Below are 24,191 nucleotides of genomic sequence, written 5' to 3'. Positions count from 1 at the left end.
CTTTGTTTACATCCCCTTGTTTACATACCAGTTTACAGAGCCTAGGCTCTGTCTTAACACCAGAGTTTCTTTCAATGCACACACGGTACAGACGGGTGGCAGATTGTGAGGAGATATTCACTGATTTTGACAACAAAGATTCTTCAAAATTCCATACCCTACCTTTAACTACTAAAGGTTGAAAAACTGAATAAAGCAGAACTCTGGCAGCAACCACAACAAAAGAAAAGGAAACAAAGTGTTTTTTTTGTAATTTAAACAATTAGCTTTTATTCAGTGTTTATTTCTTTAATTTCATTTTCCTTTTGCAAACATTCTGCCAGCAGGTGAAGTTTACATTAATTAAATATGCTTACTGCTTTTTTTAATAAGAAGCGCTGCAATCAAGCAAGGGTAAAATAAATAATCTATTGTTTGTGACAAAACAACTTATCACCATCAGCCAATGAATCAATGCTGTTATCAGTCGAACCACACACGCACCCATGCACATTGAGAAATAAACACAGACATGCACGCGCACACACACACACACACACACACACACACACACACACACACACACACACACACACATCCAGACTCATGTATTTAATATACCAAATAGTAATGCACAAACAGAACTGCGGAAACCAGTGATTAGCTTTGCTGCAGAGGTATAATTAGAGCTTCTAATTATACAGAATTGCCTCATTGTTCCTTTCTACCTCTAATGTACCACATTTACATCCCAGGAAAACAATCACTTTGGTTGGGATCATAATGGGCTAATGACTGGAACATTTTCACAGACAGCAAAGAAACTAATGTGATTAAACAAGTTGAGTTCTAGAAGCAATGAAGTAGTCAAGGACTTTTTTTTTAGCTCGCATAATATCTGTAAAACGTGAGAATCGTTAGGCTTTTAACATAAACGACTTGAAATGACAGTAAAAGCTTCTATAGGAAAGGACGACATTGCATGGTGCTGCATCTACATAAGCTTTATAAATGGATGCAATAAAGCCTGGCTACTAGTGAAAGCATCAATGATAAACTTATCAAGTGCTGGATATACCAGACACTATACTAAAGCGCTAATTCTTGCAAAACTGCATATAACAAAAATATAAAAAAACTAAGTTACATTGCATATCTGTTGCTATAGAAACATTTTCTTATAGAAACAAAATAAAGTACAAAACAAAAATCGCTGAGATGTCTAACTTTTCGCTCTAGCTGAGTAAATACTTCACAAATTACAAATTATTACATTTTAAATTAGCATACGGCCATGATTAGCCGTTAGTTGCTATTTAAATTAGAGGCACGGGGTTGGATGGTTACCCTCCTGACAGGAGTCTGATCTGCATTGCGATTGGCCACCAGCTCCTGCAGCTGCAGTGCCCCCCCGCCAATGAAACAGAAAGCCGGGCACACGGGGCCGGAGCAATCCACATGGCCTTCCCACAGGGGTCGCAGAGAGTGGGCATCGTAGAAGGTGACGCGACCCTTCTCAAAGTCAAGGCACACACCGAGCCGGGGAGGCAGCGGGTAGGTGACTCCCGTGGGTGACGAGGGGCCATTTCCAATAGGGTCTCGGACACCGTTCCCGTGGTTACTGTGGTGGTGGTGATTGCTGTGCTGCGGCAGGTAGATCTTACCCATCCCCATAGTGAGGAAGCAGAATGGTGGGGCAGAGTCCAGGGCATCCTCTGCTCCGCTGTCATGCCCACTGTCTGGGTCGTAGCTGGGAAAGAGAGAGAGACAGTTTGAAGAATGAGGATGCACAACAACTACTATGGCTTTCATTATTGTTTTTATTTGATATTACGTACAGACCAGGTTAAATATTCAAATCCCTTACTCAAAGTATCTACACAACAAAGTTAAAGCACGTCAAGTACAAGTTAAAGTCCTGTATTTAAAATCCTATATATTGCAGGATGCTCACCAAAATCTACTTAAAACATAAACATTTTTAATAATTGTAGCCTACCCTGTGACTGATATACTATTATGTAAGTCATTATCAGATTGGTAATACTGATGCATCATTATTTCACTGTAGTAGATAGTGGAGGTCTTGGGGATGGTTTTAAATATATTACTCCAGCGGTTCCCAGCGGTTCCCAACATTGATAAAATTCAGTTTAAGTTTTTTTTGGGAGGGAAATATGTTTTCATCTTAAACAATAAACTGTATTTTGTAAGTACAATCTTAAATGTAACAAGTAACTAGATCTATTAAATAATTGTTGTTGAATAATGTAAAATTGTATTTACTATTGAAGGAATAGTAATTCCAGAGCACTTGGGTAAATGTAAATTGTAATGTACCTCCGACTACATTTTACAATTTCTTCTTTTAGTTGTTCCATCGATTTCCACATTGATATACCAGCTACTCACCGGGGACTGGCCATGTCTTGTGGAAGGTGAAACCACTCCTGCAGTTTGGATTCCAGTCCAACTCCAACCTGTTCAAGCAAAAAAGAAATCAAAAGATTTCTAATCAACTAAATATTTCTCTTGTAGCGAATCTTCACATCACATATCGATGCAGCTCTCTCTTTTCTAATTCACAAGGGCTCTTTAGTGAAGCAGAAATACAACTTTTAGAGTATGGGAATATGGGTTTGTGTAGAATATACACAAAAAATGATGTACAGTCTTTAAATTATCCCATAACTTTTCATTTCTTAGAAAACAACCCAGTTTATTCGAAGAGATCTCTTCCGCAAAACTCTTACCCAAGGTATTCCAGATTTCTGTAATTAGTTTAAAAAAGTACATAGAAAGTACATAGAATATACATGTATATATATACCTTCACTAGGTAAGACCCAGGCTCCACTGAGCATGCCCAGTAGTGTCGTCCCTGCGTAATAGCCACATCCCCCACCAGGAGGTCTGAGGTCAGGTGACAGGAAGTGAGGGCGTGGTCTGCGGCCTGCAGCAGAGACAGACCAGGGACGCTGCGAGCGCCGCGCTGCTCTTTACTGACCACCAGCCGGTCGGCATGGAGACCCCAGCGAGAGTCCAGGTAGAAGTTAAGCACTGGCCGGAGAGAGGGAGAGAGGACACAGTAGGGAAGAGGGAAGACAGAGACAGCTGCATTCAGAAAAGCAGTGTAGGGGTTTTTAGAAGCTACAGTGGAAGATTGGGAGGCAAAAGCAGGAAGGTAGTACAGATTTATAGTCAGAGAGTAGCAGGGAGAAATAGAAATAAGAAGAATACGAAGGAATTAAGAGGAGAGACTAGGGGGAGAGGAATAGAGAGCAGAGGCATGCACCTCCTCACTAGCACTGGAAGAGAAAAAGGACACTGGTCTATCAATTGATGACTAAGGGATTAAAATACAGAAGTACCACGAAAAGCTTTTGCCGCAGGGAGTGCAGATTTTTTTCCAAAGGAAGTCGATTTACAGAGGGAACATTCGAAACATCAGGAAGGGAAAAAAACTGCCTACGGGGACACAAGGAATTCACCAATCACTGAACTTGACGATTAATTAAAAAAAAAAAAACTGGATCTGAACCGATCCATGTTGTTAAGCCTCGCGTCTTAACAAACTGCAAACCTCATCAGCGCTCGAATAGATCTCGTTATACTGTAGAGAGGGAGGGAGGGAGGCAGAGGGGTGAGCGGATGTCTAGATGGGGGTGGAAGAACGGAGGATGCACAGGGGATGACCACGAAGAGAAAAAAAAGCGGAAAAGATATAATTATGTAGTATGGGGTACAGAGGTAGGGTTGGTGGTCAAGAGATATGAATGCACTTCTTACGTTCCGTAGGAGGCATGTAGGTTGGCGGCGTGGAGTTAAGGCAGTAGAGAGAATGACAAGCACAAAGCTGTGAAATGGAAATAATAGGTGAGAGAAAGATGAAGAAAAAAAGAGAGTAAGAAAGTGAGGATGTGTTCAAAGTGGGAGAGAGAGAGAGGTGGGGCAAAAAAAAGAAAATGGGCAGAAAAAAGAATGAATTATTAACTGCTCACCATGTTAACCATCCTAATGCTTTTATTGTGACTGATAAATAATAGTAGGTGTGAAGAGATGAATGGCTCCTGGGTCACAGCGAATGCAGCTCCCTGTGATGCTATAATGACATTGTTTTGGTAGCTGTCACACACTTGTCACTGATTTAAGTGGCTGTAAGTCATTAACCAAAAATAGGAAAAAGACGCTTGCATACAAGAAGAAAAGACACTTTATGCAGGTGGGGTATGATCCTCCTGACATTCTCATTTTTAGCAGAACAAAGTAAAGGATGAGTCAAGTCTTCATAGTTTCTGCCATCTTTTCTAACAGTAAAAGCAGGATTCTAATTACAAACTAAATGGCTAAGATCTAGGAATACATTAAAGGGGCTAAATAAGTCCAATATGGCGAGAAAAAGGTCCATTCAAACAATCATACAAGTTTCAAATAATACCCCCAGGTTAGCCAGACTTTTTGGAAAGAGAAAACAAAGGAAAACAATCATCAAAAACTGTCCATTGTATCCATTCACTACACTTCTCATGTGTCTTGCCACACCCAGGAGGGTGGCATGTTCCCACATCTCAGCAGTTACTTCAGTGAATGCAATGCTTCCTTAACAGCAAGAAAAGACCAAATTTAAACCAATAACCTGAGTTGTAAAAGAAAATAACTATCCTTTAAAATAAGAGGGCTTGGGGATGATAAGCACAAGTGTCCACAAAAATAATACATACCACATTTTCCACATGGCTAGGCAGTGATTTACTAGGGGATTTGTAGGGGTCCTAGGGTTAAAGCTCCCATATTGTGCAAATGCACTTTTCCGATGTTTTTGAACATAATTATGGGTCTACGGTGTGCCTACAGACTGCCAAAGTATATAAAAAAAGAAAGCTCTCTCCTTTTCTCACTCTCCCCTTTTCTGAAACCCTCCACCTCTCCACCCAATATGCTCCAGTCAGAATTCTCCCCGTTTCTGACGTCAAAAACTGGAAAGCCAGAAGCTTCCACTGTGCAGTCCACCCCCCTATTTCTTATTGGTCCACGGCCCCGAGATCCTCTCGAAAAATATTCCTTCACCCCATGTTGTTTGCTTGTTGCTAAGCGACAAGATGCCTGTAGTACGGCAAAACATGATGAATGTTGCATAATCCACTAATTTATCTTAACCACAGCAGCCTCGTTTTTAATAACACAATGGATAGGAAGCTACTTGCTAACTACTGCTTTTTTTCAAACAGTGAAACTGAAATAAATGTTTTTATTGGTATTTTTGCCTGACTGGTGTATAGCTATTAGCTTTGGGACAAGCATTCAGCTTTTGCTCATAAAAACATATTTCTATTCCCCACACCAGTCTTGAAATGCCTCGTTTTTAACAGGACAAAGGATTGGAAGGTATATAGAAGAAGTCTGACTTTGAAGATAATTTTTTCACTGATTTTAGTGGTATTGTTAGCAGCTAGCTCCCGAGCTAGCTTCACAGTAGTCACCATCTTTTGCAGCATTTTTATTGTGAACATGCCGTTTCTATTAGCGTGTGGCTGTCAGTGCATCTGTATGAACATAGTCTTTCATGTAGACAAGGATAGGTCATGTCAAACTGTTCAAAGTGCGTTACTAGCACTAGACTTGGTTCTTCTCATGGGTAGGCTAAACCTAACTGTGCTAACAGGCTATATACGTCATCATTGTTTACAAACAGACAGAGGGCGAGGCGTATCTGGCTTCGCTTCCGGACAGGGGGCGGGGGGAGCTCAAAGATTGTATATTTACAAGGGGAGCTGCAGCTCTTTTTAAAAAATCAGGCCATTGTGAGATTATCTGAACATCAGCATAGTACAATAAATTATCTGAAAGTTTTTTTCAGCAAACAATTGAAGAAAAATGTATTAGGGACCACTAAGACCATATAATATAGTGTATAATAGAACCGAAAAGTGTATAATATGGGAGCTTTAAGGCTGACCAAGCAGCAATCAACACTTTTGCAAATGCCCCGAGTTGACGGGTCGATGTTCCTTATAATATATACTTCTAATATGTATAGTCTATCCTAAAGGTGTTCATTGGGACTGATACCAGATGGATTGTGACAACGTCGACCATTGTCATTAACGTCGATTCACCTCTAACCACTCCTGCAATACAATAAAGACTGTTATTTTATATCTCATAAAAATTAAACATGCCCTGCCTTGTCGGCCAAATATTTTGCCTGCGGCAACTATGCATGATCCATCGCCTCATATTGTTCATACCTATTTCTTTTTATTTTATTTTACTACTTCCTGTCTTGCATCTATGATTTATAATGTATGAGTGTCAAAGAGTATAATGAACACCTTCTTATTAAGTGTGATACAAAACTAGGTCAAATTCTGACCCCATTATACACCGCTGTGGTCTGGGTGCATTTTCCCTGTGGCAACCCCAAAAGTCTCTCTGTGTACTGTGTTAATGAGGATGACCAAACCCTCAACATGTCCCCTTTACCTGGTGCTGGAGGGGTGTGCAGGTAAACCTCCTCACTGTACTCCCCGTAGCCTGCCTTGTTGCAGCCTCTCACCCGCAACACGTACACGCTGTCCATCTCCAACCTGTCAATCACAGCGCTGCTCCCATTCACTTCGTCCAATCGCTGCCAGCCCCAACGGGCGGCAGACAAACCTCCCCTAATCCCGCCCCTGGATGCTCCCCCGGGCACCACGCCCCGACGCCGATACTCCACAGAGTAGTGCCAGGCAGGTGCAGAGTCCTGGGGCAACCGCCAGCACAGGAAGAGCTGATCGTAGGCCAGGGTACGCTGGGTATCAATCACTGGAGCCTGGGGGGCTGTGGGAAAAAAAATTATTTCATTGTGGTGTTTTCACATAAATAAGTCAAGTTTTAACATGTTACATAGATTTCTTTGTTTTTTCAAGGTGGATTGCCTAAACATCATTCAGTTTTAAGGATAAAGCAGTTTACTCACTAGATTTTTTTCACTATCCATCCCCACCCTTCCTACCCCATCCACTCATCATCACTCCCCTTCTCACCCTGGATGAAGTTCAACTCAGTCAGGAGCTTGAGTTCTTTGGAGACGTCCAGCTGGAAGTGTCTGAAGGACGGATCGGCAGCCAGGGTGAAATGCTGGAGATTCTCAATTGCTTTACTCAACCTGGTGGAGTGAAAGAAAAAAAAAGTAAAAGTAATATCATGATTGAGGAGATTTATTTTTCTAATGCAGAACAATTACAGCAGTAGTCATTGGCAATGACATTCTCAAGTCCCAGGCTCCTCACAACAATGCAATCCGCAAAGTCGCATGGATGGGGTGGCTGCACAGATGGGGTAGAGCAGTGGTTCTGAAAGTGCGGCCCGCGGGCCAATGGTGGAAACATATCTGGCTGCCCGCATAGAATTATGAATTATAAAAAAATATATAATTTTTTTTTTACAATTAATTTTTTCAATTTTAATTGAAACGCACGGAGGGGATGCGTCCCCTGTAACAGTAAACACAGTACATGGGTCGAAACACTTAAATATCCCTCCTAATTGTTTATATTCATTCCCCAATTATTAATAATAACACCCTTACAGTGGACCGTACCATCTAAACTTGCCGACGTTCGGCTGGCCTCTACCTCTCGTTGCAGAAGGCTGGTCATGGTCAGCCTCCCACAGTGCAGCAGGCAGTGTAGTGGTCCCAATGTAAGTTGTTAGATAGTGAGCTTGTTAAGCCCAATACGATGCACTTTCTCACCTTCAAGGTGAATTAGATTAGGTCAAGTGTTTAAGGATGGATGCTAACATTATCTGGTTTCTAACTCTTTTGCCTAAAGTTTAGCCAACAAGCTAACGTTAGCTAGCTGCTGATAGCCATGGAACTATCTGCCTAGTTGACTGCTGATAGCCCACCCTGTTTATTTCCCATGCATAGTGTCATAATAGTTAACACTGCTGCTGCATCATGACTCAGTAGCAAGTCCTACAAAAAACACTCCAAAAGGCGATACGTTTTCAATGTGCAGAAAGTTTTGAAAAATAAAGTAGAATAAATATTTGAATGCAATACAGAATGCCTCTGTGCCTTATTGATTTATATTCCATTAGATTTGCGTCAATGGGAGCTAGTTGTCTTTTCCTTAACATGTCCACCATAAATAAATACAGAAGACACAAATTACTGCATAAAAATTAACCAGAATGCACAAAATGAAGTATTTGAACCTCAAATTTTTCTGGGGGACTACCCCCAGACCTCTGCTTTTAATGTGTACCCCCCAATGTTGAAATAAAACCTAGCCCTTCGTTAATTAACTAAAATGTGTTAATTACACATTACTGGATGCAGACTGATACATGTAAACTGTAAAGACGCAACCTGGCCATTGAAATTATTTCAGTTTTTTCAAATTTGTTTTCCTTCGGCGGCCCTCGGTCCAATGTTGGGTTCCTATATTGGCCCTCAGCTATCAAAAGTTTGAGAACCCCTGGGGTAGAGCTTAGACCTGAGTCTTCTGTTTACAAAACAATACCAACACATGTTGCAATGTAAAGAGAGCCAGAGAGAGGAGGACTGTACAGATAAACACACCACCACATATTGTATTGGGTCAGAAGTGATCATTGGGAGTATTTTTGTGGGACTCTTAAGTATTTTTTTCATTTAAATGTTGCATAGCCTGTTTTTTAAAGTTGGAATGTGTTAATTGAAGCAGGGGCTCTCCCCCTCTCCTCCAACTTGCACTGGGAGATGGGAAAATAAAATACCTTATTAAAAGATATCAAAACTAGGAGCCACGGGTGTGGACATACATGTACAGTTGTTAGAAACACAAAGAGACATCATAAATTCCTGAGGTTCTTACTAACACATGGTAATTAAGGACTGGCGCTGAAGATTTGCTCCCTGTCGCTATACCTGTTATGAGTCTGGCGAGCCGCCTGCACGAAACAGGGCTGGTCCGTTTCTTTCAGCAGTTCCTGGGTGAATGCCATGAGACCTGCATGCTCCATCAAACCCCGTCGCTCTGTCACTTGGCCGGCCAACGCCTCGCCGCGTTTCTGCCGCGCCGTTTCCAGAGCCTGGGTGAGAGAAGAGTGCCGCTCGGCCAGAGCAGCCGTGAGATCCCTGATGCTCTGAGCCAGCTGCTCTCTGGCCGACACGCTGTTCACCTGGTCATGGAAAACATGGGCATAAGTTTTAGCGTTTGAACCCCCCTCCCTGCTGATGGCAACACAACATCAAAAGTGATCAAAAGGTGGATGCAGCGATTGTTGTCAAAATCAGTGACTATCTCCTCACGATCCTGTCCATACTTTTTGTGTGCTAGAATAAAATATAGTGGTGATACACATCCTAGGCTCTGTAAACGGGCATGTTGCCAGTGACGGTGGGCCTATTTTTGTTTACAGACCCTTTGTTGACATTTTGAACAAAAGGGATTCTGACAACAAGCATTCTCCAGAGTCGCTGACTCCACCTCATAGTATGCAAAACCGAAATTTAACCTCATGAACGCAGTTGTCACTACGCAATCATATATAGTGGCTGCACCCAGTTCCTGTTAAAACAGGTTGCTTGAGCACAGCAACATTTAATTTGGACGCTTGGGTGGAGAACAGGGTGTAACGTATTTGTTGGCACAGAAAATGTACACAAGTAAATTGATTTTATCATCCAAAACTACTAATAATCTTTAATTGGTTGTAAATTGGTCTGTGCTTATTATCTGCTGAGTAATTACTTTTTGATATCCAAAAAAAAACAACTTTGGCACCAAGCTTTCAACATTTTATTGAAGCCACTCAGCATTTATGGGCAGTGTTGAAAGGATTAATACATTATTTTTGACCGACTATTACCAGTATGTAGTTGTTAGCAAATCTAAGAAATTAACATTTTCTTTATCATTTGTCAACAACCAATAACTCCTGTGAAACATCCATTCATACAGATAATGAAAACCATAACACAATTGTTCTTATATGAAGCGCTATATTCTTTCATATTATATAATAATATTTATTTAAAATATGTTTGTATGCAGTAAATTGATCTATAGACACTTCTTCTTCACTTCCATGACAACTGAACAAACCCAATCAACTGATTGGCTGTTGAGAGCTGCAGGAGGAATCTAGTGTGTGTAAAATAAGATGGAAAAACATTCAACCATTTCTATGCGTTTAATAAGCTGCTGGCTGGCATTAATTCAACATCCAGCAACATTTTGTCAACCCAAAGTAATAATCACCTCAGTCTGAGTGATGGAACTCTCCAGCTGTGTAATCTGTGCCAGGACCGTGTCCTGGTTGGACAGAATGTAGTTCATCTCCTTTGTAATCTTCTCCTGCAAAAAGCAAAAACAACAAAGACCAGCTTTACATTAAATCTGTGGGTGCTCATTTTGTCATTTACTTTTCTATACTACCGTATGTCGCTGTTATATTGCAAGCTGCTTTTTAACATTTACAAATTACGCAACTCCGCTTTATAAAATATCGAAATTCAGTCAATAAATAATTCAATTTCAAACGGTAGGGAAACACATATCAAGCTTGCCTATTGTTGACTTAACATAATATTATCTAATTGCTAAATTGAGATATTGTGCTTTACTACAAAAATAGTCAGTTCAGAGAAGTATGAAAATAAAGATTTTCCCTTAACATTAATGTTTAAAGTAAATAAAAAATAAAAACATTACATTAACACTACTGAATCGTAAAAACTTTAAAATATTGTGTGACTTCCAGAACCATCCTATGTGTTTAACCTTTTGTTTTGCAAGATCTTTGTAGGAGTTACAGTAAGTCATGTCAGAGTCAGAGGCGTACCTTCAGGGCTTGGTAGGCCTGAGCAACAGGCAGGATTTTGTGTCCGGTGTGGATGCGGCGCAGTTTGCAGAGAGGGCAGAGCAGCCGCTGACAGGACCTGCAGTAGAACTGAAGTTTCTCCTGGTCGTGCTCCGGACAGGTCAGAACCTGAGGACATGAGCCACATTAAATCTTAATCTGGAGATAGTCTTTCATTATGAGGATTTGTGTGTGTTTTTGAAACATCACAGTATCTTTTTACTATTATAAATACCATTTATTAATGACTCACTCCCTCTTTTATCTAGTCTTTTTAATATGTAAATCAATAGCTAGTGTCTTATGCGTCTTACCTTTGGTCTGAAGTTGAGTGTGGGGAGGATATGTTCATGTTGTGCCCGTGGCGTCCCCCATGGGTGATACAGCTTGAAACACTCGTTACAGAAATTGGACCTGCAGTCACCGCAGCCCTTAGTGGCCTCCAGAGCTTGAGGTGGCTTACAGAACTGGCACATCACAGCCACACTGCCCAGACTCACTGTGTGTCTGTACCTGGCGGTGTGGTGAAAGGGAGAGCAGCAAGGGAAGGAGAGAAGGAATAGAAAGATTGCTTTATAATCAGTTATATTGATTGCAAAAATAACTTTTTATCAATAAGGGTTAAAGCCAAAAGACAGATTGAGAAAACGTATAAAATGAGAGGGCAAAAGACCACTCAGTACTGAGCAACAGTACTGAATTTGATGAGACAGCAACCAGATAGCTACTTTACAATGGAAGCACTCAGTCAGCCATGGTAGCTAGAGTGTTGCAGTGCACACTCTGCAGGATTCCTCAACAGCTCAGCTGCTGCTGCATAATTACAAACAGAATTGGGCAATGTTTCCACACCTTCTGTTTTTCAGGCCCTAGTCATCTATTCATGTACGTTTGGTATCAAACATCACAAGCACTAATGGAAAATATCGCTTTTTTTGTGTATATTTTCTCTTTTTCTTCTTTTTTTGGGTTGAGGATTGTGTGCATATGTGTGTGTGTCCGTGTGTATTGTACCTACCTCTCCACTATACGCTCCAAGGTGAGGTTGCGCAAACAGTCAGTCAGGCCCTTCTCTCCCAGCTCCACGTCTCTGCCACAGGGGACACAGGGGAACATCATCACCAGGGGCGGGCCCTCCTTACGCCGTCGCCCTGGATACGTGCCATACCCCGGAGAGCGGGGCATGGAGGGTGAAGGCGGGTGGGGACCTCAAACCAAGAAGAAGAGCCAGTTATGAGACATTGAAAAATCTCCAAGAGGTTTCTCTCTCTCCCAACATAAATATTACATATTGACCATGCATGTTCTGACGGGGAAGACAAGGAAAGGGTTTTACTAAGATGTAATCAATTGCAACCCAAAGTACTCAGCATCAAAAAGCCTCCATGTAATCTTCAGAGAATAACCTTTCTTTATTTAACAATTTATATTTATATTTACATTTCCCATTAAACCATGTATCACTTTCAACAGCGGACCAATTGGACCAAATATATACAAACAAAGTACTTATAGATACCCTCCTACCCCAACCCACCCAACCATCCCAGCTTTAAGTCCAGATCTTCACAAGAATTATTGCCCCAGAGTTACAAGATATTCCCTTTTTTCTTCCCACCTGGACAGATTTAACCGGTGTGAACTAGAGATTGCATACCTGCCCGCAGCACGCGATCAATAGGTCGCTGCTCATGTTTAGGTGTGGGCCTGCGTGCCTGGCGGGGTGAGCGTGTGTTGGGTGTGGAGGCTGGTGAGTTGGGCTCTGGGGGGAGGTCTGGAGGCGGGTAGCCGTTTGCCACCAGGACCTCCGAGGCACACAGGAGGCAGACGCTGTGCTGGCATGGCAGCACCACGGGCTGCTTGACGATGTCCTTACACACCGAGCAGTGCAGCTCACGCTCCAGGCTCTTCATGTTAGACTGTCAGAGGGGAAGGAAGTGAGGGGTTCAGATCAAAACATCATTTCACCTTTCTTACAGATAAAATATGGTTGACTATTCGAAAGATTAAATTACAAGCTGCCATACAAGGACTTAAAAGTCTGAAATTTGCTAAAATTTTGATTTCAATTTGAAGCTATCTGATCGAAGAAAAACTTAACAAGATTATAAACCTGACCAGGCAATCGAAGCCAGCGTTCTATACCCAGTACAAAGGATATATTTCAGTCAGTAACTACAGTAGTATTAAGGTTTCATACCCGGTCCTACTTGTACCACAGAGAAGCGCGAATAAGAGACTGAGTTTAGAGTGAGATGTCCAATGTGAAAATCTGTCCTAGGCGTGCGACATAGGGCATCATTCTAGTTAAATATGGATTAAAGACCAAGCATGAATTATTCAGACACTTCACAGAGTGCATCCCTGTGGTACATGAACTCTTTGCCAGTGTGCTTCTGGTACACCATGAGATGGTCCAGTATTTTTCTGTAATTGTGACCTTCACAATTTTTACTCAGCACATTAACATACACATTGAGTAAAAACTGAACAGCTGACAGCAGGACATAATATAAAAAGACACAGTTGATTACAACTAAAACATACATGCATCTTACTTTTCATTTCAGGCCTATTTAATCAGTTGCAACACACCATCTACAGATTATTGGATTTCAAAGCAGACACTGATCAAAGCAGAGGTAGGAGGTGAATAGCTGCACATCTGGAGCAGTAAACATGTCATAGACCCTGTTCAAGGACACGGATCGGACAGGAGAGGTCACTTTGACTGGTGAAAGGGACCTGTTTCTTTATCCGTTTACTAGGCATGTTTGATATGTGTTCCATTTTTTCTCCTCTGTATAGTCAGTGCAGCACAAAGTATTATATTTCCATAGTTCTGCTATAGTCAGTGTGATGGAATTTTTTTAAAGACTAGGTTATATCATACTCATAGGATAATATAACACTCATGGTCTTTATCTTTATCAGACTATACTGTAGCTTGGTAAGTAAATTACCTTATTTTTACCTGCCATGCATCTTGTGTGTGGTGAATCTTGCCCCCCCCTCTCAGATAGCAGCTTTCAGAGTCGGGCAGCATTACACTGTGTTACACGTGTCTTTCTGTTCTGTTCTCCTCGGCCGAGACTCAGCCATAGACATCTTGCTCGTATTAAAGTTCCTCAATCAAATGTAACAAGCTCAACAGATTTCCATCACAATCAGGATGACCTGCTTTTAAAAAAAATAGGCTGCATGATGCCCTTGACACACAAACTACAGTTCAAACTGTTGCAGACCCTGCAGCGGTACATCTACATTGCTGACACGATGAGTTGACTTCAAAAAACCAGGACAGGACTATCTGATGGACAGTGCTGCTGCATAGGGGGGTTGGAGACTTTGACACTGTGACTATGATGTGATGAGATGCAGCACCGGGACAGTTTATCAGAGCACACCATGCACCACTGTAAAAAAAAATCTGGGTGATGGGGATACAGACAGGGGATCACAGGGAATTCCTGCATTTCAACCTGATGTTAATAAGCCTAAGGTTTTTGCACAATAGCATACAGATGGATAACAAAACTCTCACTTGGCATGGTGGATTCATGAAAGCAACATTGTCACACTTTACAGTCAAATGAAAATAATATCGTTGCAGACTCATTACTTTGATTTGACAGAATCAAGCTACTTTAAAGGGAAAAAACAGGCCCATATTGAAGCATAACATTTTAATTATTGGATTAATCATAATGACCTACTTCCTCGCTGAGAGCACCTCAGTCTCTCTGTGTCATTCTCCAATGTCAAACCCGGCCTGCCTTTCTCTCCTCCTCCAGCAAATGTAGCCTATCACAATTTCAGCCTATTCCAGTGCCAGAAGGCTATATGCACGCTACGACGAATGGTGGGCCTGTTGTATCCACCTCAAATGGATAGTTGCGCACTGCTAATGCTGAGCCGGGCGTGGTGAAGGCGTGAAATAGGCGCTGCGACAGCGCATCCTTACCTTCACCTGGTATCTAGGCGCCATGGCAGCAGACTACGTGTTATGTTCCCAGCATCAGAAGAGGGGAGGGAGGAGTTTGAGGCATGACATCGCTAGCATTGAGGCCTCCCCGGTTAAGATGGGGTCTGTCTGCAGGCGAAGGACTACAGTGGCTGATTAGACAGCAGCAAAAGATGCTGCACGTTAAGCTGCTTCTATGCGGCGTGTGCTATAACCTGTGCAGGAGCTGAGACCTCCAAACCATAGCCAGCCCCTGCCCCGCCACGGTCTGACGGTCTATTGTAACTATAGGCTATATGCAGTTTTACGTTTAGGTTTTAACTCTTTGGCGACCGATGCTGCTACAAGCAGCACCCCCACCACAAAGATACACGCGCTTTTCTCTCCAATCTTGCCTCCTTGCGTCCCGTTTCCATGGAAACGATCATCCAGTGATCCCATAAAAAAGATAGCCTACATGTCATCCAAGTCTGCACCCACACTGTTTTGTCATCCGATAAATGTTTGAAAGGCCCTCGTTTCTTATCAAAGAAAAGAGAGCTTTATTCAAATTCGAAGAATAATTTAGCTCGAGTCTTAGCATCGGACCAAACGCTATTGATTTTTTTTTCACTGCAAGGATTGAGGTTAAACTAGCCTACGTTTAATCGGTTGTAGTCATAATATGTTTCATTTGCCCTTAAATCTAGCAGTAAAAAAATACCCGATGGCCCATAAACGGTCTGGCAGGTGAAACAGGAGACGTGCCGTCCAAGCCATTCGGAAGCCTACTCCTCCTTTAAAAACACAGCCTTCAGTCGATTGTCATCCTAGTCTAATATGCTATAGCCTAGTTTCTTTAAGAAATAACATCTTCATCCAGCGACAACACAAACGCAGAGATATACCGTACTCACACTGATGCGGACCAATGCTTCCATCGTCGATGTGGCTGTTTTTAAATCCATCTCTGCCATATTAAGAAAATAGCTTCGCCCGGGTTTCATCATCTGGAAATAAGTCGCGATGTATGCAGGCCACACGCCACACGCTGCATATTAAAAACAAAAATACGTGCAATCTTCTTATATAATACAATGGGCTAATGCCAAATCTTTTGCAATTCTTTTGCGTTTTTTTATTTTTATTTTTTAAAAGACACACGAACTGGACATTTTTACGCAAACGAAGCAAAAAGGATGAGAAGAATCACCTTCATGAAAAGACACCGAATTCTAGATTTTTGGTCAAAATATATCCACTCTGAATACTAACAGATGCCTGTGGCTTTCATTCCTCCCAGACATCCCACCACCCCTCCCACAATCCTTCCCACCCTGCGCCGGATGGATGCCTTCAAATGATGTAGCACACAGCTTGATGTCACGAGAAGCGGTGGAAATCCTCTGTTTGAAATTATATTTATTGCTTTATGTAATTATAACTCCTGATAGGCCTACAATAACATTCAAACAACATTTTAAATGTTGTTGCTGGTTTCCAATGTGTCCCTCTTCATGTAGCCTAATAGAGGGAATATTTATCAAGCCTACTTTATTACTGTAACAGTTAAAGAAATTAGTGCAAAATATTAAAAAATGCATCTATACAACATGATACAGATGTACAGTATTATTTGACCATCGTTTTGTTGTTCCTGAATCCACTCCAAAACTCAGATCAAAGGTTTCCGAATCCTACTAAACATTTATGAACAACACATAAGCTACTGAAAGTTATCCAGATCAAAACTAAGGCTGGAGCATACTGTTTTTCTCAACAACCCATTTGGACGATTTGAACCAATTTGATAGCTGAAATCTGATCAAATTAGGCTACTTTTTAACTATGGGCCCAGGGTGGATACATTGAGCAATATGGAATTCCGTCCACGAAGGTCTAGGGTTAGAAGAGCTTCCAAGCTCTATTATTTGACTACATCTTGCTCTGTTATAAAAAAAAAATAGCATCAAAATCTCAACTAATTAAGATAAGCAAAAATAGAGTGCCCGTCCCAAGCGTGGGTAGTTGTCCCTTCATGACTGTTATGCAAATCTCATGGTTTGTTTGTACTATTCCAAAGCACCTGCCAGAAAGAATGTATTAAAGAATGTGTTTGATGGGCTTCACCACCAGACTGACAGGTTTTATTTGAAGACAAGTTTCCGAGACGTTTGCACAATGCTCTCTTCTTTGACTTGCACAGCCTGCCTCTGATATTGCAATGTCTGATTCAGAAAGTGAGTGAATGCAATCTTTTTTCTGCCACAAATGGGTTTCTTTTTATCTGTTGCCTGATGCTTTCATGAATTTTATTTGGGTAATTTGCTCATGGTCAGTGTATTGTGCATCCAACAACATAAAAATAAAAATGATACACAAAATGTTTAAGTAACTAAAGATCCTCCCTCTGGATGTAGTCAGTGAAATGTTATGTCCATACAGTTTGACTGATATGCTGTTGTAGATGTGTGACCTCAAGGTAACCCACACTGCTGGAAATATGAACAAATTAATGATATTACCTTTTTAATTTTGCTCTGATAAAGTTCAAGATAGCATCAAAATCTCAACTGCTTTAGAAGAAAACAATTGACAAACACTGAGATCGTCAGTTTTTATTACCTTATAATCAAAACTGAAAAGTAAAAATGAGCTCAGGGTGTGTTTTGTATTTTTCCAAAGCACAAACACCTGCCAGATAACAATACCTTAAACATCAGGGAGCGGCAATCTTCCTTATTTAAGCCCTCACAGTCGGTCTCTCTGTCACCGTCAACTGTCATCTTTTGAATCCAGGTAGGAATACATTGACACAGATGTTACTTTTCATTTATACCATGGGTTTTCCAGTAAACTTCACACATGTCTAGCTGTAAAATAATTGTTTGGACAGTAACTAATAATTGAAGTCAAAGTCCTTTATCGGAAGAATTATTGCTGATTGTGAGTTGAACTATTGCCAGCAGCATCTTGACAAATAACCTCCTTTTGTGTGGTGTGTGATTACAGCCATGTGTGAAGCTGCCCCACCTACCAGGTGAGTGAAAATCTAATGTGTAAATATTTAGATCCAGATATTCTTAGAATTGTGTTTGTTGTTCATTCAGTCATTCCTATTCTCATTCCTCTTCCTATTTTTACTATAATGATTATGATAATGATGATGAATGTTGTTATTGATGATATTATTGTCTGTCTAGAACCTACTATCCTCCAAAAATGGCCAGAAACCCTACTAAGATGGAAAGGGCTGTGATTGCCATGATGGAGGTCTTCAATGAAGAAAAGGGGACAAATGAGAAATTGACCAGAAGACAGTTTTTGTTTTTGCTGCAAAAAGAAATGCCTTCTTTTACCGAGGTGAGGAAAATCATTCCCTCTGTAATACTCCAGCGTTGAAAGGAACAACAATAACTGAAGGCTGGTTTGACTTTGTGCCACAGGTTCACTTCACACATGTCACAGATAAAATGCCAGAGCAAGGTGCAAGGCACAAAAGACCGTTCTACAAAGTTCTAGACTTGACTACATTTAAAAAATATATTCATTACAAAGATTTTAACTTTATGCAAAGCACCATACATTAAAAGCTTGTGGTCAAATGAAAGAAACGTAAAAACTTCTAAACATTTGGTTCATGGAAGAAGCAATGTTTGAATGAGATTTTTTTACTTAAAGCTGGGGTATGTGATTTCTGATTTCAAAATTAACATGAGCTATACACTTTGACCAATCAGAGCGAGACTCCGATTCGCTGTTCTTATTGGCTGTTGGGACTGTCTATTCACTTTGGCACGACTTTGTTGGTGTACAGCGTGTCAGGGAGGGACCATAGGGGAGGGACCAAAAAGAACAAGTGGAGCGGTTGAGGTATTTGGATTCGAATTTCTATCCCAACTGCCATTTTCTCCCCAAATCCTCCACCCCAGCTTTAATTCAGATATTGAAATGACTGTGAGGGAGGAAATAAAAAAAATCGCCAAGTAAAAGTATCTCAACCTAACCCTCACGGCTGAAGAAAATTCAATTCATTCTTTACTTGATGCAAAATGGCAATGGTACAGTGGGGGAACAGATTGTCTTTTTGAATTCATAGAATCTAACAGATGCCGTTATGTCTGTATTCTGTCTGTGCAGCTGACGAAAGACCGTGGAGATGAAATATTCAAAGATGTGGACCTTGACGAGGACAGGGCTGTGGACTTCACAGAGTTCTCCCTCATGGTTGCCAGATATGCCTGGACTCACTACGACCTCCTCCAACCGTTCATCAAAGCTTTAGCAGAAGATGAACCACCGATCCATGTCTTCCCACCTGGGCCGCAGGTCTGTCCTCCTGGTGGGAGGGGGTTCAACTGTATGCAGGATCAGATGGATTACCCCATTGAGACAGTCCCCGTGAAGTACAACTGAACTCCACCACTAAAATTATAAAACAAAATCAATGACATCTAAATACATAACAATTTGACCGTTCTGGTTTCATATCACAATAATAAAAATGTTTTGTTCCAATCTTGTTTGCTTTTTGTGGATGATTTTTATTTATTTATTTACTAAACAACCTGTAGTACAGTTTTTGCCGAATGCTTACACACATGTTGCAGACTTTGGCCCACTGTGTCAAAACTTAATACAAAGGCCGAATAGGACAAAGCACATGGAGATAAACTTTGAACTTATACGGCAAAATGAAGCTCTTGAAACAAAACCTAACAATCCCATCTCAAAACTGTTTTTAGCATCAAAACAATACACACATGCACATGCCTTTGAATTACTCTTTCCTTGCAGCAACAACACACAGATGTGCTTTATGCAAAACACAGCCGTAGTCAGTACTTTGGATGGTTTTTGACTTTAAAAGTCTCATACTGATTTTTTTTGTGAAAGATTGATTCACTACAGTTCACCTAGACACATGAAAATAAAAATAAAAAAGCATCTGAAAAAAAAGTGAATTTTGCAATGTCATGGTTTTGGCCAACAAAAAAACGAATAGGTAGGATCGCAGTTCAACAAGCAATTCAGTGTGTCACTACTATACTGTAAACTCTGAAACAATTACGAGAAAATTAAAAAAAACAGTGTTGTAAGGAATGGGGCGGGTGGATTATGAATCCTTTGGATACGCCTCCTGTTTGCGTCTGGCCACATCACCTCATCGACATCACGCTCCCAGATTGTTAGGCCATGGTCTATAACATGGTCCACTATAGTGTCCCTGTTTTATGTGCCTCCGTCTGCCTTCTTTGTTCTTGTCCTCCTGCAGCTCTCTCTTGTCCTCTTCCACTGACTCTTACTGTCTCACAAAGAAGCTGAGCTCACCTGAGGTCTATTTGTAGTGCTAAGGCTCACACTGCTTGGTATTCAATTAGCTTTATTATTTTTTTACAGTTTTTCACAATTGTTTAAACACATTTTTTGGAACATCAGACACAATGTGTACAATCTGAAACTAATTTACCAACTGCTTAACCAATTCTGCTGAACTCCAAACACATTTCCTGCCTTAGACTCATATTCTCATTCCAAAACACACATTTTTCACAACACTACACGCAATTCTCTATATCTTGCACACTCTTCCTGAATTCTCTCTCATGGTATTGACACAGAACACACTGCCAATCAAATTTCTAAACTCAAAAGGCTTTTGTGCAGTTAGCTCTAGAAGGGTCAGAGATGAGCTCCTGTTTGCACCCATCAGTCTAAACCTTAGCACTACAAATAGACCCCAGGTGAGTTCAGCTCCTTTCTGAGACAGCAAGAGTCAGGGGAAGAGGAGGAGAGAGAGCGAGAGGCGTACGAGGACAAAGAAGGCAACAGAAGGAGACACATACAACAGGAACACTATAGTGGACCATGTTATAGATCATGGCCTATCAATGAGGGAGCCTGGACAGAGAGTGCAGCCCAACCAGAGTCACTCCATAATTAGGAGATTTAGACTGGATATCAGGTGATCATTTCCCTGTTGCTTCTCAAAGGATGAGTGTGATGTTGATGAGGCGATATGACCAGACACAAACAGCAGGCAGTATCCATAAAAGGATTCATAATCCAACCACCCAATTCCTTACAACGCTGTTTTTTTTATTTATTTATTTATTTTTTATTTTTTTTAACGCTGGTTTTTTTTTACCATTGTTCCCTAATTTTACTGTAATTGTTTCTTAGTTTATACTGACACACTGAAATGCTTGAACTGCAGTCCTACCTATTCATTGTGTTTGTTTGAAATGTCAAAATGAACTATTCTGCAACATGTGTGTTAGCATTTGGCAAAAACCGTAAAGTATTTGTTGTTACTGTAGGTGAAAGTGTATGAACATGCAAAGGCATAATTCTACTGATAAAGCATTCATATAGTGGTTTGCATTTATACTATAGTGTTTTCTATTCTGCACACCAGTGTTCAATGAGTGCTAGAAATGTCTATTCATATGATTTTATGTGTTTGTCATTTAAAAAGAAAACACCATTTAGTGAAGAGTTAACATTGTTTTGAGGGTAAAGTGTGCTTTTGCAAGAGAAGTGAAGGATTTTGCATTTTGAGTTTGAGTTTTGAGATTTGTGTTTAGGGTTTTGAAAAAGTGAGGTAGTCTATCAGGAAATGTGTTTAAGCAATTGTGAAAAACTGTAATGTGTGCGAGTCTGTGTGCTTTTCCAATTTTAGTTGGGTATTGTATTTTAAATAGATTTATTTTCCCAATGATTGCAGGAGATTTACTTTTCAAACAATGTGTCTTATGTAAAAAACTGTTTGTAGTGTTTTGCAAGAAGTGAGTTGCAGAATTTCAAACACATTGCAAAGCATATTGTGTTTGTAGGGTTGGTGCTTGTGTTTAGGGCATGGTTACCAAAGTTAGAGGTTGTGATGCCTTGGGCATAGCAACCAAGCATAAGGCAAAAACTGTAAAGTAGTTGAAGGTAGTGTGCCCCTCCCTAGCGTGGGAAGTTGTCGCTACATGAATGTAAAGCATTCTCAGTTGTCGGTACTTTTCTAAAGCACAAACTCCTTCCAATAAGAATTCAAAATAACATCAGGGAGTGTCTTGACTGACCTCCTTATTTACAGTGTGTTCAATAGTGGCACCAATGAAGCGACATGTGGAGCCTGGACAGAGAGTGCAAAAACCTAAAATGGCAAAATAAACAATTTTTGTGTGTCTATATGAACTGTAGTGGATCAAATTTTGGAAAAAATTCTGCAAGGAATTTTAAAGTCAAAACTTACAAATTCTAAAAATAGCTGTGTTTTGCATAAAGCACACCCGTGTGCTGTTGCTGCTTTGAAAGAGTTATTCACATGGTGCATGTGTGTATCATTTTGATGCTAAAAACTGTTTTTTAAAAAGGGATTGTTAGGTTTTGATTCAAGTGTTTCATTTTGCCTTTTAAGTTAGAAGTTTATCTTCAAGTGCTGTGTCCTATTCGGCCTTTCTGTAAAGTTTTGACACAGTGGGCCAAATTCTGCAACATGTGTGTAAGCATTCGGCAAAAAATGTAATAGTTTAATTATCCTTCTATTGCGTTTTAAAAAATGTCAACACATGTTGTGCAGCAACTTTTTGAAATCTTGAATGCTTGCCCCTCCCTTGCGTTGGCAGTTGTCCTTACATGACTGTAAAGCAATCTCAGGGTTTGCTTTTTGGTACTTTTCCAAAGCAGAAACATCTGCCAGAAAAAAATACCTTCAACATCAGGGAGTGTCAGAGTCAGGGAGTGTCTCGGCTGACCTCTTTAAGCTCTCACAGTCAGTCCTCTCTTCAGAGAGTGGACTCATCTTTACAGGTACGAACATCCACACATGTGATACTTTACATGTACAGCATGATTTATTTCAGTAAACTTCATACTGTGTCGTTGCAACAGAATTGTTTAGACAATAACTAATAATTAAAGTCAAAGTCCTTCATCTGAAGAATTACTGCTGATTATGTGTTGAACTATACTTCCAGCATCGTCTTGATATACGTATACTGTTTTTGCGTGGTGTGTGTGATTGCAGGTCTCCTTGCTCCAGTGAAGCTGCCTTACCCTCTGACAGGTGTGTGGAAAATATAGATGTGTAAATATATAGATCCAGATATTCTTTTCCAGATAGTATTGTGTTTATTATCCATTCAGTCCAGTTTGTTCCTGTTCTCCTTCATTTTCCTCTTTTTATCACAATAATTATGACGTTAATGATGATCTTTGGTATTAATTATATTATTTTCTGTCTAGAATCATTTACACTCCAAAAATGGACAAACCACCTACTAGGATGGAAAAGGCTGCGAGTTTAATGATGGAGGTCTTCATTGACAAACTTGAGGACAATGACAAATTGACCAAAAAGCAGTTTAAGGAGATACTGAAGGAAGAAATGCCTCATTTTGCAGAGGTGATGATAATCTTTAAACATTTATAACATTTGGCTCATGGGAGAAGCGATGTTTGAAACTGAGTATTTCATTTATTCAGAAATTGAAATTAGCAAAAAAGTAAATGTATCTCAACTTAACCCTCATGCCTGAACCAACTGAATTGAATTCTTACTTGATGCAAAATAAAAGAGGCACAATGCGTGAATATTTGCCCGTTTTTATTCATAGAAACTAACAAAGGCAGTTATGTTTGTATTGTGTCTGTGCAGCTGACGGGAACATGTGGAGATGACATATTCAAAGATGTGGACCTGGACAAAGACGGGGCTATGGACTTCCCAGAGTTCAGCATTGTGGTTGCCAGATATGTGGCCACTCACATGGCAATCATTGGGGAATTACTGAAAGAATTTGCAATGCCGGAGATGGCAGTCTGTCCACCTTGTCCAGAGATGGCAATCTGTCCACCTTGTCCAGAGATCGCAATCTGTCCACCTGGACCAAAGGGGACGGTCTCTCAAACTGGTGGACCTGCACCATGCGTCCTAAAAACAAAAAAAAAATGAGAACTAAATACATAAACATTTGACCTATGTGCTTTCATATCACAATAATAAAGGGGTTTTTGTTCCAATCTTGCTTGCTTTTTGTGGATGATTTTCATTTGGTTATTATTTCCAAAGACAACCTATAATAAAAATCTAACTTTTTAAGGCCTTTATTATATTAATAACACAAAGAATGTACGTTTATTACCCTTTTTCACAATCATAACATCAAATAAGATAGCTTCTGAGGACTGTGCCTGTATGGGGGGGAGGGGTGAGAGCACAGTAGTACTGTAGATGGCCTAAATACTTCAATACAAATGGAAGTCTTCATTATTTACTTAAGTAAATGTACAAATGTTAGCTTATTATCATATCCGTAAACTCCACTTAGTTAAAACATCAAGAAAGTAAAATTACGTATCATGAAGAATGGGCACTGCATGTTGATTATTTCCTTATTTCTTTAATCAAATATAAACATTTTAACTGTCCACACATGTGTAA

General features: G+C 40.4%; 2 protein-coding genes and 1 long non-coding RNA gene across 3 annotated transcripts; 2 read left to right on the top strand and 1 right to left on the bottom strand.

Moving 5' to 3' along the window:
• Positions 1-860: 860 nt before the first annotated feature.
• Positions 861-15,735, bottom strand: trim46b (tripartite motif containing 46b; the record flags this gene model as incomplete). Its single annotated transcript, XM_080045028.1, has 12 exons — positions 861-1,729; positions 2,392-2,459; positions 2,810-3,039; positions 6,463-6,801; positions 7,008-7,129; positions 8,879-9,132; positions 10,215-10,310; positions 10,798-10,944; positions 11,130-11,328; positions 11,834-12,005; positions 12,473-12,734; positions 15,676-15,735. The coding sequence occupies 12 exons, from the start codon at positions 15,733-15,735 to the stop codon at positions 1,285-1,287; spliced, it is 2,394 nt and encodes a 797-aa protein (XP_079901154.1). The 3' UTR covers positions 861-1,284.
• Positions 15,736-17,441: 1,706 nt separating this feature from the next.
• LOC307264681 (protein S100-A11-like) lies at positions 17,442-19,280 on the top strand. The gene is made up of 4 exons (XM_080046145.1): positions 17,442-17,557; positions 17,771-17,798; positions 17,962-18,121; positions 18,899-19,280. The coding sequence occupies exons 2-4, from the start codon at positions 17,773-17,775 to the stop codon at positions 19,172-19,174; spliced, it is 462 nt and encodes a 153-aa protein (XP_079902271.1). The 5' UTR covers positions 17,442-17,557; positions 17,771-17,772; the 3' UTR covers positions 19,175-19,280.
• A 3,162-nt stretch (positions 19,281-22,442) lies between these two features.
• On the top strand, positions 22,443-23,774 carry LOC307263649. Its single transcript, XR_013845283.1, has 4 exons — positions 22,443-22,558; positions 22,776-22,814; positions 22,994-23,153; positions 23,406-23,774. It is a non-coding gene; the product is annotated as an uncharacterized lncRNA (long non-coding RNA).
• The last annotated feature ends 417 nt before the right edge of the window (positions 23,775-24,191 follow it).

Source organism: Ammodytes marinus (genome assembly GCF_949987685.1).
Source record: "Ammodytes marinus genome assembly, chromosome: 17".
NCBI classification, from domain to species: domain Eukaryota; kingdom Metazoa; phylum Chordata; class Actinopteri; order Uranoscopiformes; family Ammodytidae; genus Ammodytes; species Ammodytes marinus.
The sequence above is the reverse complement of the archived record's forward strand: the minus strand, read 5'-3'. Positions and strand labels throughout refer to the sequence as shown.